Source organism: Sciurus carolinensis, chromosome X (assembly GCF_902686445.1).
Source record: "Sciurus carolinensis chromosome X, mSciCar1.2, whole genome shotgun sequence".
Taxonomy (NCBI): domain Eukaryota; kingdom Metazoa; phylum Chordata; class Mammalia; order Rodentia; family Sciuridae; genus Sciurus; species Sciurus carolinensis.
Window position 1 is genome coordinate 34577987 of NC_062232.1, and position 18284 is coordinate 34596270.

The 18284-nt window shown below is 36.5% G+C and overlaps 1 protein-coding gene across 12 annotated transcripts in view; it reads right to left on the reverse strand.

Annotated features, from left to right (window-relative positions):
• Window positions 1-18284, reverse strand: part of Cask (calcium/calmodulin dependent serine protein kinase) — a 361598-nt gene that overhangs the window by 222795 nt on the left and 120519 nt on the right. For all 12 annotated transcript variants that reach the window (XM_047535418.1, XM_047535425.1, XM_047535422.1 and 9 more), the window contains exon 3: window positions 1207-1312. In XM_047535418.1, coding sequence (XP_047391374.1) covers window positions 1207-1312 — 106 coding nt within the window. The remainder of the gene's footprint in view (window positions 1-1206; window positions 1313-18284) is intronic.

Genomic DNA, 18284 nt, shown 5'->3' on the forward strand with positions numbered 1-18284 from the left:
GGGGGCAGTTGGTGAAATGCCTCCTAGAGATTCCCACCTCCTGGTATTCAGGCTGTGGTATGTGGGTTGGATCTACTGACTTGTTTCTAACTAGGAGAATAGGGCAGAAGTGATGGTATATAGTTTTGGAGATTAGGTTATACACTGTGACTTCTACCTTGCCATTTCCTCTTGCTCTGATGAAGCCATTGGCCATATTGATTTAAAGGTTCATGTAACAAAGAACCAAGAGACACCCGGGGCCAGCAGCTCTTAAGGAACTGAGACCCATAGTTCAAGAATCCAAGAGGAACTGAAGACTGACAACAACCTTGTGAGTGAGCTTGGAAGCAGATCCACCTCCTCCCTCCAGTGAAGCCTTAAAAATGACTTTGGCCCTGGCTAACACCTTCTTTAGCTAGAGGACCCACCTGAATGGTGCTCACGTTCTTGACACACAGAAACCGAGATGATACATGTGTCGTTCTGGGGTAAGTTGCTATGAAGTCATAGCAAATGAATACACCCTCCAACCTTGGTATCTTTTGACTCTTTAGCATGTATACCTTCTTTTTAATTTTCCTAACCAAAGTTACTGATTAATTTTGAACAGAATAGGGTAAAGACAAAAGCCTGTAGTATGCTGTCCTATAAATCTCTTTGGACAATCATCCAACTAGCTATGGGCTACTCAGTTGTACTATCCTTAGCTCACATGTCTCTATCTGACTCATAAAAGTTCTGTGAGAAACACATCAAGGACCTTACTGAAATCAAGATAAACTATTAGCTGTAGAATTTCCCTCATATGTCAATATAGTGATTATATCAAAATTAGAGTTGTCTGTTATTATTCATTTTAAGTTGTGAGAAAGATTTGCTACATGGAAGCCTCCACTCTCATCCTACTCTTCACTCCAGTCTGACCTTGTGGTCAGAACTGCACATTTTGGGGCCTACTATATCCCTCTGAACTCTATTTCCTTTTGGAGCCTTTTCTCTGAAGTGTGCTTAGAAGTGTGAGGATAACCAAATATACCCAGCTTTGGCTTCCTTCATCATTATGAACCTTAAGATGAAATAATCCTTTTCTTTTCCTGTGCTTTCAGGTCTTTCTAAACTGATGAGTTCATAATCATTGCTAAATTTTAAGAGAAAGTTGTTAGCATTTTCTAAAACCAACGTTGCTTAAAACTTTACTCCTTAAGAAATAAAATATACACTCACAATTCAAAAACCATGTAAAGCATTCCATCTGAGCTATATGTCTCCAATAACTCTACAATGTGTGGATGTTTCAGCATATGACAGATACTGGCTTCCCGCTTTAGATCTGCAAAACAAACATACAACATACTTCATTAGGTAGGAACACAAGACAATTAGAGTGAATGATGAGTGAATGATGTGGTCTATGGTAACATGAAGACTTCTCTAACTATAGAGATGAAATCCCCCACTTAAATTAAGCTTAACTTTTTACCCTTTAAAATCTTTGACAATATAACATTTCATAATTTTTATCAGCTTAAATCTATATACATTACACGAGTTGGCTCTTATTAAGAACATATTTACACTTCTTAGTACAAATAAATATTTTGCCCAAAAGTAAAACAAACACAAATAAATACTTTCCCCAAACTTTTCTAATCAAGTTTCAGCTTCCAAATTGATAACTCTTCCTCAATCTACTAATAGGTACCCCAACTTACTGTTTTAAATTTTACCTCTTTTTTAGTTTCCCCTCAGTCAGATAAGAATGTACTATCTATTCTTTAGCCTAAAATCTAGGATTTATGGATATATCAGCAAAATTACATATATGGTTTAAACAGAGAAGGCGCTAGTCCTAGAGTCAAAGTCAGAATCAATCAATCAATCATCCTTCCTTCCTTTCTCCCTCTCGCCCCCTCTCTTTCTTTCTTGCAGTGCTGGGCATTAAACCTAGGACTTTACGCATGCTAGGCTCTGCAGCTGAACTACAACCCCAACCCAGAAATTTTTTTACATCTATAAAATGGGTTGGATAATTCAGGACTCTACTTGCCTCACAGTATAATTTTGAAGAATAAATTCAGATTATGTATGTGACACTGCTGCTTAAACTCTGTAATACTATTTGGAAAGCAAAATTGTTAACATCATCATCATCTCACTGAAACAGTTTGGGCAGGGGCATCACTTGCCATGTCTACATGGAATAAGATAATTAAAGCCTTCCAGTGCTGACAGGACTGGGCTTTGCCTGTTTGCTGATGAATCAAGTTCAATGTGATGTTTTTACATTTGAAAGTAGAAAGGAGACAAGTAAGGAAGAAATAAGGCTAAGGGTGTGTTGCACGAAGCAAAATAGATAAGATGATTTCCTTTCTGATTTATTAATTCAACTTTGTCTTGTCAACAAGAGCAATTGCTACGAATGGAACCTCAGAAAACTTACATACATAAGGGTAGAATGAGAGGAAAAGAAGGTAGTAAATTAGACAAAAGAGAAACCACTGAAAAAGGAGGAATCAATAATATGATATGAAGAAAGTCAAGGGAATAAAGGCAGTAAAGACATATGGGTAGAGCAGGTTGAAAGCTGAGAAAAGGCCTTAACATTCAGCCAGAAAAGATCATGAGCATTCTGGGCTGTACTAAGTTCTATAAAAAGTTCAGGGTCAAAGTCAGTACGCAGGAGACAATCATCTAATAATAAATTAAAATTTATCATGCTACTCACTAGGCTACATATTTAGTATAGTCGCTGTCATTTAACATTGCAACCATCCTGTGAGGTAGCTACCTTACAGATGAGGAAACTGAGGCTTAGAAACATGTTCAAGGATACACAGCTATCACAGGGGTACTTTGAATCCTGACCTGCTGGACTCCAAAGTCAGGAGTCCGTTCACTATGCTGTGCCATGGGTTTGAAGATTCTGGCAGTAGAAAAGGAATAGCAAAGTCAAAGATTTTGCTTGTCTGTTTTTGTCGTGGTTGTAAAGTAAGCACTCTGTGTGGCAGTAAGTGGCGAGGATGAAAAGTCCATGGGATCTGGAGTCAGAAACTTGGTGCTAGTCCTGCCTTTGTCCCTCCACCTGCAGGCTATTAACTTCTGCAAATGGCTTCCTTGCAGCCAATGAAATGGAGATGGTGATAGGTTCCTGCAGAGTCTACTAAATCAGCTTCAAAGAGCAGTGATAAGATTCAAATGAGAAGCCAGATGTGAGAGGCCCATGTGAAGCATAGCATATGGGGGCAGGGGTTAAGGGGGCTGAGTGTGAGCTGGGGGCTCCATGTTCACTGAAAAGGAAGAGATCAGAGACACAGGAAAAATGTCTGTGTCCAAAAGCCACTGGGAAAGCTCTGCAGGAGAGGAGGGTATGAAGCAGCTGTGGAGTTTGTGCAGGGAAGTCATAACCATGAAGAAAGCTTTTAATGAGTGTGCTGGAGGGCCTGGTTGAGCCAGACAACATTAATCAGATGCCTGAACACTTTTTTCTCTCTCTTCAAGAATGTTCTGCCTCCTGATTCTATGAATAGCTTCTTAGGAATTTTATTACCCATTTTTATGTTTATCTCTAGCTTCTCATTTTATTAGAAGTCACCCTCTCATACCTTCTGTTTTCATGTTAGTTATTCTCTTTCCATTCATCTCTGTTCTGATCAAAAGCACTCAATGCTTTGACACTGGAGTCAAGAAGTAAACATATTTAGTGTTTGCCACAATGAAAACCAATCTCTTTTCCTCTTTTTGGTTTGTTTCCTATTCTGCGCCTTGCATGTAACTACAGTTGCTTCAGTTCTCATCATTTGCCATGACACTTTTGTTACACTGAAAGCTTGCAAGTAGAAATAGATGTTCTAAAGAAACCCCCCACCACTTGAGCCTCACATTTCTGCTTGGTAAACAGCTGAACAAGCTCTTGGTCTAGTCTTATCACCCACCCATTCTCCAAACAAAGGCAGAATTGCTGGGGGCTCTGCCTTCAAAGACTAAAGCTATTTAAATGTCACTGGATCTGACATTTCAGGGACTAAAAGCAGAACACTGACTGAATAGCACAAAACTAACAACATAAAAATATATTTGAAGGGATAGGGACAATGATGCAAAAGATGGCTTATATTTAGGTTAACTGTGGTACTGTTTTCCATAATTCAAATATCAATTAAATAGCTCAAATAGAAAAGCACAATTTTTTAAATGCTTTTTAGTTGTCAACGAACCTTTATTTTATTTTTTTATATGTGGTGCTGAGAATCGAACCCAGTGCCTCACACATGCTAGGCAAGTGCTCTACCACTGAGCCACAACCCCAGCCCCCTAGAAAAGCACAATTTAAAAAACAAAACTACATTATATATGCATCCTAACTATAGACTCCCAGGATATTAAATTCAAAATGATTACTTTTACATGTGAATATGAATTAAAGATATATATATAAGACTGGGGTTGTAGCTTAGTGGTACAGTGCTTGCCTAGCTCATGTGAGGCACTGGGTTTGATCTTCAGCATCACATAAAAATAAATAAATAAAATAAAGGTATTGTGTCATCTACAACTAAAAATATTAAAATTTTACACACACACACACACACACATATATGAGAGAGAGAGAGAGTGCACATGCTATGAAGTCCTGTGCTGATACAGCAAACTAAAACTACTATTTGTCTACAAATCAACTCATGGGGCAGAGTAAGAAGAAATTTTAAAGTAGATGATACCAGTTCAATATGAAGTTGTGATTACCTGACTGCTTACAGATATTAGCACAAAACATACTTGTAAGTGATGTAACTAGTTGTCATCTGTTTTTAAGTGTTGCTTTGTTTACAGATTAGTAAGTGGTAACTCTTTCCATTCTCTTGTAATTTCTTGTTTTATAAACTCTCAGAGAAATTTTAAAAGATTTTTTTTTCAGTACTTGGGATTGAACCCAGGGGCACTCTACCACTGAGAAACGTCCCTAGTCCTTACAATTTTATTTTTTTTAATTTTGAGACAGGGTCTCGCTAAGTTGCTGAGGCTGGCCTTGAACTTGTGATCCTTCTGCCTCAGCCTCCTGAGTAGCTGGGATTACAGGCTGGGATTACTGTACCTGGTTTAAAATGACTTTTGAATCATCTATTTCTATATTTAGTGCCCTTACATCTAATTGTGTGTATATTAAATCAACCTGCTATACAGTATTAGAACTCCTACTAATTTCCTAAGAAGCTTGGGCTGTCTAATAACAGTAAAACAAGTGTGTGTCCAGAGTCTGCCTATCAGGCTATCTCTCAAATAAGGGAATAGTTTAGGGAAGCTGTTTCAGGTGGTTAGTCTTAAAACTAATTTTCCAGAAAAAATTATTTTTCCTGGAAAGTATTTTTATTATTCATTTTACTACCATTTGTTCTTGCAATAGCAGAATTCTTCATATTATCTGTTAAAACTCAGATAATAGCTACAGAGTGCCATAGTTTTGCAGCAAGTTTATTTGACCATGGATAAAAACCAACTGGGGTATTTATAAATATGATTGAAGAAAGAAACAATTTCTGATATTGTTAGCATTGAAGTAGCAGTCTCAATCTCAATATTTGAACTTAAAAGGCCTAAACTTCAAGGTTAGTCTGCCCAGAACCAATCAATGAGAATTTAGACAAGCAGTAACTAACAGAAAAATGATGTAAGTCATATAATTTTTAAAATTGTTTAGTAGCCACATTAAAAGAGTAAAAAGAAACAGATGAAATTTATTTGAACAACATTTTACAATTTTACATTTTATCTAATACAATAGATAAAAGTATTATTATTTCAAAATTCATTTAAAATTATTAGCGAAATGTGTTCTCTTTTGTACTCTCTTCTTACAGCATATCTCAATTCAGGCTAGCCATATTCTAAATGCTCAACGGCTACCTGACGCTAGTGGTTACCAAACTGGAATGATAAACTGATTGACTTCAATTCTTACCCTTTCCTGATTGTGAGTTCCTTTGCAATTTTTACACAGATAGTTGCAAAGTCTGTCATTTAAAAAAGAATCTAGACTCAAACATGTGTTTTTCAAAAATACTTCCACAAAAGGAAACTCTTAGCTTCTTTTAATGACCCAAGTCCATCATTTAATAACTAAGTCTGGAGTTTTTTCACTATTGTTTATTTATAAATATAAATAATTTGTTTTATAGTTTTGTTATACAGTTTTTGTTTGTTATATAGTTTTTTATTATATTGTCTTGCTTAATTTACCACACAGGCAGAGAATAGTCAATTGTTACTGTATGGTAGCCCTTTGGATATTTCAAAAATTTTTTAATGACTGTAGATTTTATCACTAGACAATGCAGTGAAGCACATGAGAGTTTACTATGCAACATCTGCAATTTTAAAGTGCCCCTCTATAAGTCCTCATTTATTGACTCTAATGCTCTAAAACACAGACAGACACACCAACACATATATCCCCATTTTACAGAGGAAGAAACTGAGGCCCAGGGTTCAGTGAAACAAATAAGTCAATGGAAATCATACAACTAGTAAGAGGAGGAAACAGGACTAATAAAACCCAGTGCTCTTTACATCATACCACAATGGCTCCTGGGGCTATGTACTTTTTATATGTCCCTAGATCCAGTGGCACAACAGTGCTAATTTGGTGACACTGACTTGGCTGAAAAGCTATTGAGACTGTTACAAAAACAGCTTATTCTATTCTCCCTGTCATAGTGATGGTCAGAAAGTAGACACTGCTCTTTTCTTAACAAAATATAGAAGTATTCTCATGCATTTCTTGGTTGTGTTTAAAACTCAAGAGTTAAAATGTACTAAGAGCTCTAATTCGAACAAAAAATATACTAATATAGTCTTAGAGATAATTAAGATCAGTATTAACCAACCTAGATGTCCTTCAATTGATGAATGGATAAAGAAAATGTGGTATATATATACAATGGAATATTACTCAGCCATAAAGAATGATAAAATTATGGCATTTGCAGGCAAATGGATGAAACTGGAGAATATCATGCTAAGTGAGATAAGCCAATCTCAAAAAACCAAAGGAAGAATGATATCGCTAATAAGTGGATGATGACACATAATGGGGGGTGGGAGGGGTTAGTGTTGGGGTTGGAGTTGGGTTTAGGGAGGGGGGCAGGAATGGAGGAAGGAAGGACTGTATAGAGGGAGGGGAGGGGTGGGAGGGGTGGGGGAGAAGGGAAAAAAATGGCAGAATGAATCAAACATTACCCTATGTAAACTTATGATTACACAAATGGTATGCCTTTACGCCACGTACAGGCAGAGAAACAACATGTATCCCATTTGTTTACAATAAAAAAAAAAGATCAGTATTAATTTGTTCATTTGAATAAATATTTTTTTGTGTGGTGCTGGGGATTAAACCCAGGGCCTCATGCATGTGAGGCAAGCACTCTACCAACTGAGCTATATTCCCAGTCCTGAATATATATATTAATAATCAAATAAGTAAATGAAAGTTATTATTGACTCAACATTTTTTTCTTGGTATACTGAAATTACTGACCATATGATATTTTAAGAAAGCAGAATCTTAGAAGGATTCAATAGCAATTTCTGTTGCTGAGTTTCACCTTTACCTAATAACCAATTTGAAGACAAAAGATCCCAGTTGCCTCTGGCAGTAATACAGGTCAGGTTGGCTTTAATGAGGCCATCTGCCTATAAATCAGGAAAGTTGACCTTCTCAACTAGTGATGATCAGAGGCCTGGACAAGCCCACACAAGCATTTGGGTTAACTGCAAACTCATTATTTCTTTGATCTTTTACACATTTTACTACCATCCCCATATATTTTATTATCTTTTTTCACACAGACAGATATCCAAGCAGCTTCTAAATTCCTTGTATTCTTGTTCCCCCTTTTCCATCCTATGGCTAAAAACTCATCTGTCAGGTGAATCGAAAAAGGAAGCAGCATACCATTAATTGAGAATGTTTGACTGATGTAAAATTGCTTCTTAAATAGGCAAATGTGTATTAATTAGAAATCAATCTTAACCACATTAAGTATTTACAAATTAATGGGATTTTGGTAATATATTTCCCAAAGAGTTTTCAGTTCTGATAAATGTAATGAATACATTAAAGTAGACTGCCCTGTTGAATACCAAATTTAAACTAAATGCAACATTATAGATATAAACAGCTATCGGTTCTTAAATAAAATAAAGCCAATTACTGTGAGAACTACTTGTCTTCCCTCTCACTTTTCATTAGGATGAGTTGGTAAATAATTACCTAAACTGTCATTTATTTCCTATGGATTTAAACTTTTAAAAATACAGGTCATTCCTAATCAACATTAAGATACTATAAATCATTGAGCTTACTAGTTATTTATTAATAAAGATTCCAGGTAATTAATTCAATGATCTTCACTGATATTTATCTTCTGGGATGTTAAGATGTCCTGAAAGAAAAGCATTTCCTTAAAAAGTCATTTGTGAATACAAGCCAACATTAAATTAAAAAGAAGCCAAATTATTTGTCTCTTAGAAGATGTAGCTCTTCTATTCAAGGAGTTACTCAACCATAAATTTGGTGCAAATATGTTTGGGGACTCAACTAATAAAACAGAAAGATGTTAATCATAGAGATAAAAGGAGAAGGCAGAGATGACTGAAATCCAAACCAAATAAAGTTCTGGTGTTATGAGTTTTTCTCAAACGTATGAATGACTCTTATTGAGATCATATTTTTGTACATGATAATCACAGAAATACAATATTCTAAACTCCTCTTGAAGGTATAATTCTGTTGCTTTTTATTGTGGGAAATGTAAGCCAAAGGGGTGTGGGGAAGAAAGATCAGGGCATTTTACTATGATAGAAACCAGACATCTATTTCAACATGGCACTCCTTATTTTGTTAAAAAAATAGAGAATCACTAGTTTATGTGTCAGTTAATTTTTTAATATTAAAGTCTTAAAAATCATACATGTTGGGAGCATGAGGGCATTTTGTGGGATGATCAAATGCATGTGTTTGTTAAAACTCTCTGAGCCATATACTTATATGGTTCATTTTATTCACAATTTCAGCAAAGTTTAAAAAGAAAAAGAAAAAAGTTATTCCAATAAAAGAGTAATCAACTTATGTCAAAGTCAAAAAACATTATTCACATACTTGGTGCTTTATACTTTCCCAATTGTGTTCTCTAGATTTTCCTTCTATTTGTACTTATTTCCTATAACTGAGGAGCTCACAAAGGACATGTGTCAGGATAGACCTCCTTACGTAACCCACTTCTCCCCTAAACCTCATTTCTCCAGTATGGGGCCAGTGCAGGAAATACTGCCAGCAGGGTCAACATTCTCCCCAGAAAGCAATCTGTGGTCTGTTTTAATATGTAAATACACAACTAAGGCCAAGATTCTCTGGCATAGTGAAATAATTATCAGTTATTTTTAATAACATGGGTTTCCCCATCCAGCCACAGTATCCTTTTGTCAACAAAATCTCATATAAATAGTCTAAAACAAATTCATACTAAAAAAATTAGCAATGTGTGACACTAAGTTTGAAAAGGATCAATAAACATAATATGCTATTGTTTTAAGAGATAATTTGAAATCAGGGATTTGTATATGTCTGCAGATTTATGGTCTTAACTACCAAACTATTTCTGTATTCTATTTTGTTTGTACAAACAAAAATTATAGCCCAAATTCAAGATTTACAAGAGAAATTGCTAACTAACAGGCATGTATAAGTAAAATGGCTCGCCTTGTAGTCATAATTATTTTCCCTGGTACTGGGGATTGAACCCAGGGGTGCTCTACCAATAAGTTACATTCTCAGTCCTTTTTAATTATTACACTGCCCTATCCTCATAATAAACTTTTCACTTGATCTTTTCTATAAAATCTAAAAGTACCATACTTAAATACCTGAAAATGGTAACTATTTAGACGTGCAATTTTTAATTGATTTGGAGTCAGAAACCGTTTTAAACATCAGTGAAGTAGTAAATGCTCTGCCCTAAAAGTTTTTGCAGTACAATTTAAGGGAAGCACTAAAGCCAAAACAACTGATCTAGATATAAATATCTTAAGGTAAGGTTAGGATCAGGACAGACAATCTGACTCAGTTTTTGTTTGCTTGAAGAGCATTGTTTAGAAGCTGGTCCCTTCTTTTATACTCTAGTAATGGGCACAATTATGAGAACAACCACTTCTTAGGTTAAAAAAGTACATTCCTCCTATAATTTTAGCCATTTGCCCCCCAAACCCCACCCTTTACTGTGTGGGATGCATAAATATAAAGTGTTTTTGTATTCTTCTCTGAAAAATTACAGGAAGTTCCTGGGAGCATTCTATGTGGCCCAATTTGCTGTTTCCCATCTTGATTTCACAATAATATGAATTGTTTACTTATTAGAGTATCATATTTACACACATAAAATAAATATATTTTGGGGTATCTGCCAAATAATGATGCTAAAGGGTTTTCACTTTTTGTCATAGGTTGAATGCCAAAATACGTATTTCCTTACTCTTTACAAAATGCAAATTTATAATCAATCTATCTTCCTTCTTCACTTTTTTGTCCTGAATAGCTCTTTTGCCATTACATCAAACTTGGAATGGTAAAACAAAAATTTCCTTGATGATTGGTTTGAAGCAGAGGCTTTTAGTAGCTGATTCACAGGCAGTTGAGTACAACCACAGCAAGGCAGGATGCTTAGTGAAAGCCAGCAGATGGAAGGCAGGCAGGGCAGGGCCCCAACTCCTCCTCACTTAAACAATCATTGGTCCCTTAGCAGCAATAAAAGGCCCAATGTATAATGTAATATTATTGAAAACAAATATAATCAATACATTACTTAGGTCATTTTAGGTAATGGTTTATTTCATATATGTGACTTTTCAAGATTGGCTACCAACTTCAGCATGCCCAGGACTTTCCTGGTTGTAGCACTGAAAGTCTTCTGTCCGGAGAACCTACCCTCAGTTCCTGTCAAACTGGGGTGATTGGTCACTCTATCTCTGCAGATCTGGCACTTAACCTTTTGAGCACTAACACTTTCTTCAGGAAGGCAGTTATGAAAAATAGAACAACAGACTTCTAGTCAAAAGGCCTGTCTTTGAACCCCATCTCCATCATTTGGTAGCTGTATCACCTTAGAACATGAGTTTCCTCATCTGTAAAATGGATAGAGTGAGGCCATAGTTCCCATACAGGGTTGTAGCTTATTCTGGATGATTCATAAAAGTATGTGAAAGTGCTTCCCATTAGTACATGACAAGGAATATGTACATGATTTTTTATTTGACCATTTTTGGTGGAAATCATTCTCTCTTACCTTTAACAAATGTCAATCAAACCACATTTGATCACAAGAAAATGATAATGTGAACATTCATTAATAGACCACAGTGCCATATAGTTCAAGGCCTGCTTTAACTTTGCATTTTATCATCTACATTTTTGTTGGGAAATCATATAGCTCATAAAGAACTGAAGTTGACCATACGATTATTTGGGGAAAAATAGGTAGAGTTAAAATGTCTAATAATGAGGACACTGGTTTAATATACAGTGAAACAGAATCCACATAGCCATGCGTGTGTGGACTACAGACTACCAGCATCATTATTCTTCTTCCAGACACTCCCTGGAGTCATCTTCATACCAACCACTGCTTCTCCCCCGCTTCCTATGTGCAGCTGTCAAAACCTGTCCATTCTATTTCTGCAACACCTGTCAAAACTAACTTCCCCTTTCTGCTATTACCCCAGTTTCAGCCCTCACTGATTCTTGACTGGATCACAGCAAAGATCTTCTAATGGATTTTTTTGCTTTCAGTTTCCTCATTTCATTCTACTCATTGAAGTGTTTTAATCACTTTAATGAGTGATTTCACTTTCTCACATCAAAATCTATCTCACTGAAACAGAGAATGTTAGAAATGGGCATGACAATAACAGAGCCGTCATCACACACTTCTCTTTGTCTTCACATTTTACTCAGAGGAAAATGAGGGCCTAGGTAGTCAGGTGATATACCTGAAGCCACATAGTTCACAGCACAACTGTGGGATGAATCCAGGTTTTTGATTCCCAATCCAGGATTCTTTCTGTTACCCTATGTGGAAGAGGACACTCATTGTCTAAACTTTGAGGCAATCTACTCTTGGTGGCATATTCACACCAAAAGACTTTTTAGAGAATGACCAAGAAATGCTTGCTACTTGCAGAAATGGGGTATAAATGTTATTCTGTGTATGTTATTGCCCTGACTTCAAATGGAAAGCTTCAAGGTACTACTGCTACTGAATATGCTAGCTTTAAACAAAAGTAATCTATGTCTAACATTTCTGTGTCACTGTATAACTTACATACTACATTATTTAATATTATAAATCACATGGCCCCCAAAAGTTGGGTTTTGAAAGAATAGTTAAAATTACAAGTTTCATGCAAATTTGAACAATTTCTTAAATCCATTTATATATGTGGATCTTGTCTTTGGTTAACTAATGAGGAGTAATTTTATCAGGTTAAATGATCACAATTCCAAAAGAATCAGGTTTATGACAAGAGCAAATCGAATTTTCTTCCACTAGAGGGAACTAAAGATCATATTATACCTGGTTAGGCAATGAGAATATCACCAAGATTTATAGAATATAACCAAGATCTATGGCTACAGACATTATTGGTCTTGAGAATATAATACACAGATGATTGTTTGCCTTTAACATGTATAATGACAATAATAACCATCAGCTAATATATACTGAGTATTTACTATGAGTCAGGTTATATTTTAGATGATGCATTGACCCATTTAACCTTCACGATAATCCTAAGAAATAGACAATACACATACTATATATGAAGAAACTTCAGCCAACAGCAGTTAAGTAGCTCACCCACAGAACAAATGAGTCTGACCCCAGAATCTATGCTCTTAACTCTGCTATGATGCTTCTAAGGTCTACAGTTGCTCAACTCTGAAGATGAATTTTATAGGTAAACTATTTCTCTGTATAATTTCTAAAAACAGAACCATAAAGTATTGATTAAAGTAAAGCTCAGAGAAAATTTCAGTAATGAAATAATAATAACCTTCAAAATCTTAGTTGAGTCTTTTCAGTTCAAATTACCTGATTATAGTTTGAAAAATTAGTGTTCTATTAAGATACAGACTCATTAAAAAACAATGACTAGGCAGGGCTCTGGGATGACTATGTAAGGAGGTCAGGGAAACCTCTCCCTTGGAGAGCACACAAAGTCCTCCCATGATATCTGAGGGGTACTGGTTCCAGAACTTCCTATAGATGCCAAAATCTGCAGATGATCAAGTCCTTTAATATAAAATTGCATAGTACTTGCATATAACCTATACTTTAAATAATCTCTATAATACTTATATAATAAAAACGCTTTGTAAATAGTTGTTATACTGGATTGTTTAGGGAACAGTGAGAAGGAAAAAAAAGTCTATACATGTTCACTACAGACCCAATTCTTTCCCCAAATATTTTCAACCCATAGATGGTTGAACCTTTGGGTGCAGACTCTGAAGATACAGAGGGGTAACTGTATTTAGCTAATCAAAACTGACAAACACAATTATTCAAAGTTTTGGGAGATTGATCAAAGGACAAACTAAGAAGCATTTATTCAGTAAAATCCACAGAAATTTGGTAAGAACAATAGGAAGCTGTGGCAATGGAGAGAGGGACTGTATAGGGAGTGTACCTGTCCCCCCACAGCTGTTGTGCAGAGGTAACTGTTCTAAGGGGGCTCAGCAGCTCAGTGACAGATCAGTCACTTGAGGCTGAAGAGCTATTCAGGGTGAATTTGGCAGCTGATAAACATTGGCAGATCCCATTTTCCAAAGTTTCATACTGTAGAAGACCTATACTGAGTGGGTTACAGAAGCCAATGGCAACATCCATTCCCCTATCCTCAATTCCAGCTAAATACAGAAGATTCAGGTGAGGAAACTAGTATAGTCCTCCTTTCCCACATAGCTCTGAGTTGCAAGAGAGCTACAGAGATGGACTTTAGCTCAGTGGCAGCTTCTGTCTCTTTCAGTTTCTTAGGGCAGAAGAACTATTCCAAGTATATTCAGCACCTGGTGAACTTTGGCAGATGTCATGCTCCCTGGCTTTAGACTATGGGATATCCATACTGTTTGGTAGAAGAGCCAGGAGGAGACACTGGTTCATGCCACACTTTCCCCATAAAACAAAGCCCCCACTTCATTGGGAGGGTCTGGGTGGAACAGCCAGTGAGGAGTGAGTTTCCCATTTCCCCTAGTACTTACTGCATGCAGAGATTCTAATCAGAGAGAGGTATAGTAAGCTTCACACAGACTAGCAAGCCCTGTCCCTAACAAGGGGTCAAGTGTTAACTCCATCAGACTATGGTACAATTTATACCATTGGGCATTATGAAGAACAGTAAAATAATTAGCTAGCAATTAGTATAATATAACAACAACAGAGGTAAATAAGTCTAATGGAGACATCAGGAGAAAAGTTAGTCAAAGAGAGAGCCCAGCTAAAGCCACAACAAGCCCTGGAATGGAAGAAGGCTGTCAGTATCCATAGTTGCTATAATAAGAAGTTAGAAGATACACAAAAATGAGAAAAGTGTGACCCTTACGTGGGGGGTGGAAGCAAGTATTAAAAACTGCCTTTGAGAAGGTCCAGATGTTGGAGTTATCAGAAAAGACTTCAGAGCAGTTATTATAAACATATTCATAGGACTGAAGGAAATCATGTTTAAGAAATTAAAGGATAAGTGGATGATGACACATAATGGGGGGTGGGAAGGGTTAGTGTTTGGGTTGGAGTTGGGTTTAGGGAGGGGGGCAGGAATGGAGGAAGGAAGGACTGTATAGATGGAGGGGAGGGGTGGGAGGGGAGGGGGGGAAGGGAAAAAATGGCAGAATGAATCAAACAACATTACCCTATGTAAATTTATGATTACACAAATGGTATGCCTTTACGCCATGTACAGACAGAGAAACAACATGTATCCCATTTGTTTACAATAAAAAAAAAGAAATTAAAGGAAGGTATAACAGCAATAGAGATTTGAGCTGCAGAAGAATCAGCAAACTTGAAGATATACTGACAGATATTAAGCAATGTGAATACAAAGAAAGAATGACAAAAAATTTAATAGGGCCTTAGAGAAAGGTCAAACACCAGTAAGCACACCAATATATGCATAATTGGAGTGTCAAAAGAAGAGGAAAAAGAAAAAGGAGCTAAAATGCTGTACAATGAATGAATGAATGAATAAATAAGGGAAATAGATGAGTCTCCTGTGTGGAAAACATTCAAACACTAATCAGGTTATCTGACTTGACTCTAGTATTAAAGACTCCATGAATCTCTTTCTCTGTCCTTTCCTATTGTCACTTGGGATTTAGTTGAGGTCATCATTTATTTTATCTAGATGATTGCAAAAGCCCTCAAATTTTGTCCCCATAGTACAAAGAGCTCTTTTAATGAAAATTCCATCATTTTCACTACAGTTCCCCCTACTTATACTCACATACTATTCCCCTTAGAAATGACTTATTGGCTTATTTGGGAGTTTCTCAGAACTGCTATAGCATTTATTTTAAAAAGAGGCTCCTGGTCTACACCTCATACCTATCAGATTGAACTCACCCAGGAAGGGGCCCAAAGACCCACCAGTGCTTTTAATAAGCACCATCCTCACTGTCCTCTCTACAATTACTCTGCACAATGAAGAATAAAAACCACAGTGAACTGGCCCCTGCTTATGTCTTTGCCTTTAGCTTTTGCTGCTCCTAGAAAGTTCCACTATAATACCAGATGGACTGTATTATAGGAAGGGGTAACCAGAGATCCACACAGTGTAATAAATACATAGTGCATATGATTAAGGAAGTCATAATTCAAATGTATAAGTGGGCCAGTATTTCTATTTGAACACAGCAGTACATTTCTCTGCTACTTCTTGAAGCCCAACTAATATTTCTGTAAAGGCATTAAAAAGGCATAAACCTATAAAGATAAAAAGAATGATAGGAAACAGAAGCATATTGGATAGGTAAACAAAATCTTAGATGGTAGAAAGTGAATGGACAAAGTTAAATTGAGATGCCTCTCAATTTCTGACAGCAGGGAGTGCAAGAGACTGACAACCCAGGTGCAGCACTATGAATCCATCACTGCATTCCAAGCAACATCATGCTTACTACAGACTACAATAAGCTAGTGACCAAGAGCAGCAGGAATACTAAAGCAGGTTCATTCCTGTGAGATATGGGACTCTGATGGCTGACTTTGGCTAAAGGACTTCCAAGAGACCTTTCTAAACCATTCTTGAAACTGCACTTTAGTTCAAGAATTTCCCTACCCAATCTTCCTTTATTTCTTGCCTTTCTCCTCCAAAGGAGTCAGACCTGCATAACCTGTGATGGATCTCTAAGCCCCCTTGGGTTTCCTACCCATTCATTTTATTCACAGGAAATTTCTCAATAAATTTCTTGCAAATTTAATTCTTTATTGACAGCTGCATTTTGAAGAACCTAAACTAACATATCAAGCTTGTTGACAGGGCGAGTTAGTAAGAAGCCAGCTGATATGCTTATCAAAATACTCTCAAGAAAGTTTCAGGAATAGGAAGCACCAGGCATTTTTGAAGTAGGGGTGCATGGTGGAGCATGGAGGATTGAATTGGCTGAAACTTTATAGGAGCAATCTGACCCTAGATATCCTCAACAAAGGAAATTATCCCTCCCTATGTTTTAATTTTTTTTTTGATATCTGGGATTGAACCCTAGGTATTTAAACACTGAACTACATCTCCAGCCTTTTATTTTTGAGACAGGGTCTCACTAAGTTGCTTAGGGTCTCACTAAGTTGCTGAGACTGGCTTTGAACTTGTGATCCTCCTGCCTCAGCCTCCTGAGTCACTGGGATTACAGATGTGTGTATGAAACTATATAATACTAATAATTTGAGAGAGAAACAGAAAAAAACCCTTGAAAATGAAAAATGAGAACCAAAAATGGAGATCTGAATAGAAGGATTAGAAGATCAATTTGAGGAAATATCTTAAAGTAGAACAAAAATATAGAGATGGGAATAGAAAAAAGTGATAAGTAGTGGCCAATCCTATAAAGTGTAATGTTATTTTTTAAAATGGCATCAAGAAAGGAAGAACAGAGAAACTTGAGGGAATGAAGTTATTTAAGAAAAATAAAAATCTTTCTCTGGCTGGGCACAGTGGCGCATGCCTGTAATCCTAGCAGCTTGGGAGGCTAAGGCAGGAGGATCACAAGTTCAAAGCCAGTCTCAGCAACAGCGAGGGACTAAGCAACTCAGTGAGACCCTGTCTCTAATAAAATACAAAATAGGACTGGGGATGTGGCTCAGTGTTCCAGTGCCCCTGAGTTCAATCCCTGGTACCACCCACCACCCCCGGCCAAAATAAACTTTCTCTGAACTGAAGAATGAGATTCCAGATTTAAAAAGATTTCCAAGCACCTACTATAATGACTTTTAAAAAGGCTCACAGCAAAGCACATCATTGTGAAATTTCAAGGTACTGTGGTAAAGAGAATATTCTTCAAAAAAGGAAAAAGAAAAGGCCAGGTACTGTTTTAAGTACTTTACATATGTTTTCCATTTAATTCTCTCATTAATCCCAGTGGTATGCAAGATGTTATACATGATTTTTTTGTTAAAAAGGAGGAAACTTAGGCACAGAGAAGTTAGGTAATGTGCCCACGTTGCACAGCTGGTAAGTATGATATGAACTCAAGTAATCTAGTTACAGCACATAAACTTTTATCCATATGCTATGCTTTTTCAAAATTCTGAAAAGTTTCTTCTGATGCAGAATTCTATACCCAGTCAAACTATCAAATTATAGAGTATAATAAGGACATTTTGAGGTGTTTCTTGGGAAGTTACAAGAAGGCATACTCTACCAAAATGAAGAAGAAAAATAAAAAGTACAGGAAATCTAGGAAACAGGGACTCTGGCATAGATGAAAGGCAAACAGAATTCCCCTGATGAGAACCCAGTAGGGCAAGATGTACCAACCAATTTATAATGAAACAGATGAAGAGCTCACAGGGAGGGAGCCCTCCATTGCCAAGAAAAATAATGAATGTGATAAATTATCTGATGGGATTGAATGTACTGAAAAAAGCTATACAGTTTAGTGGGATAGTCTAGGAATAAATTAGAAATCAGAAATAACATATAAAAAAACAGTCAAAAAACTAAGTCAACTATTTATTCCAGGCAAAACAACAAATTATACA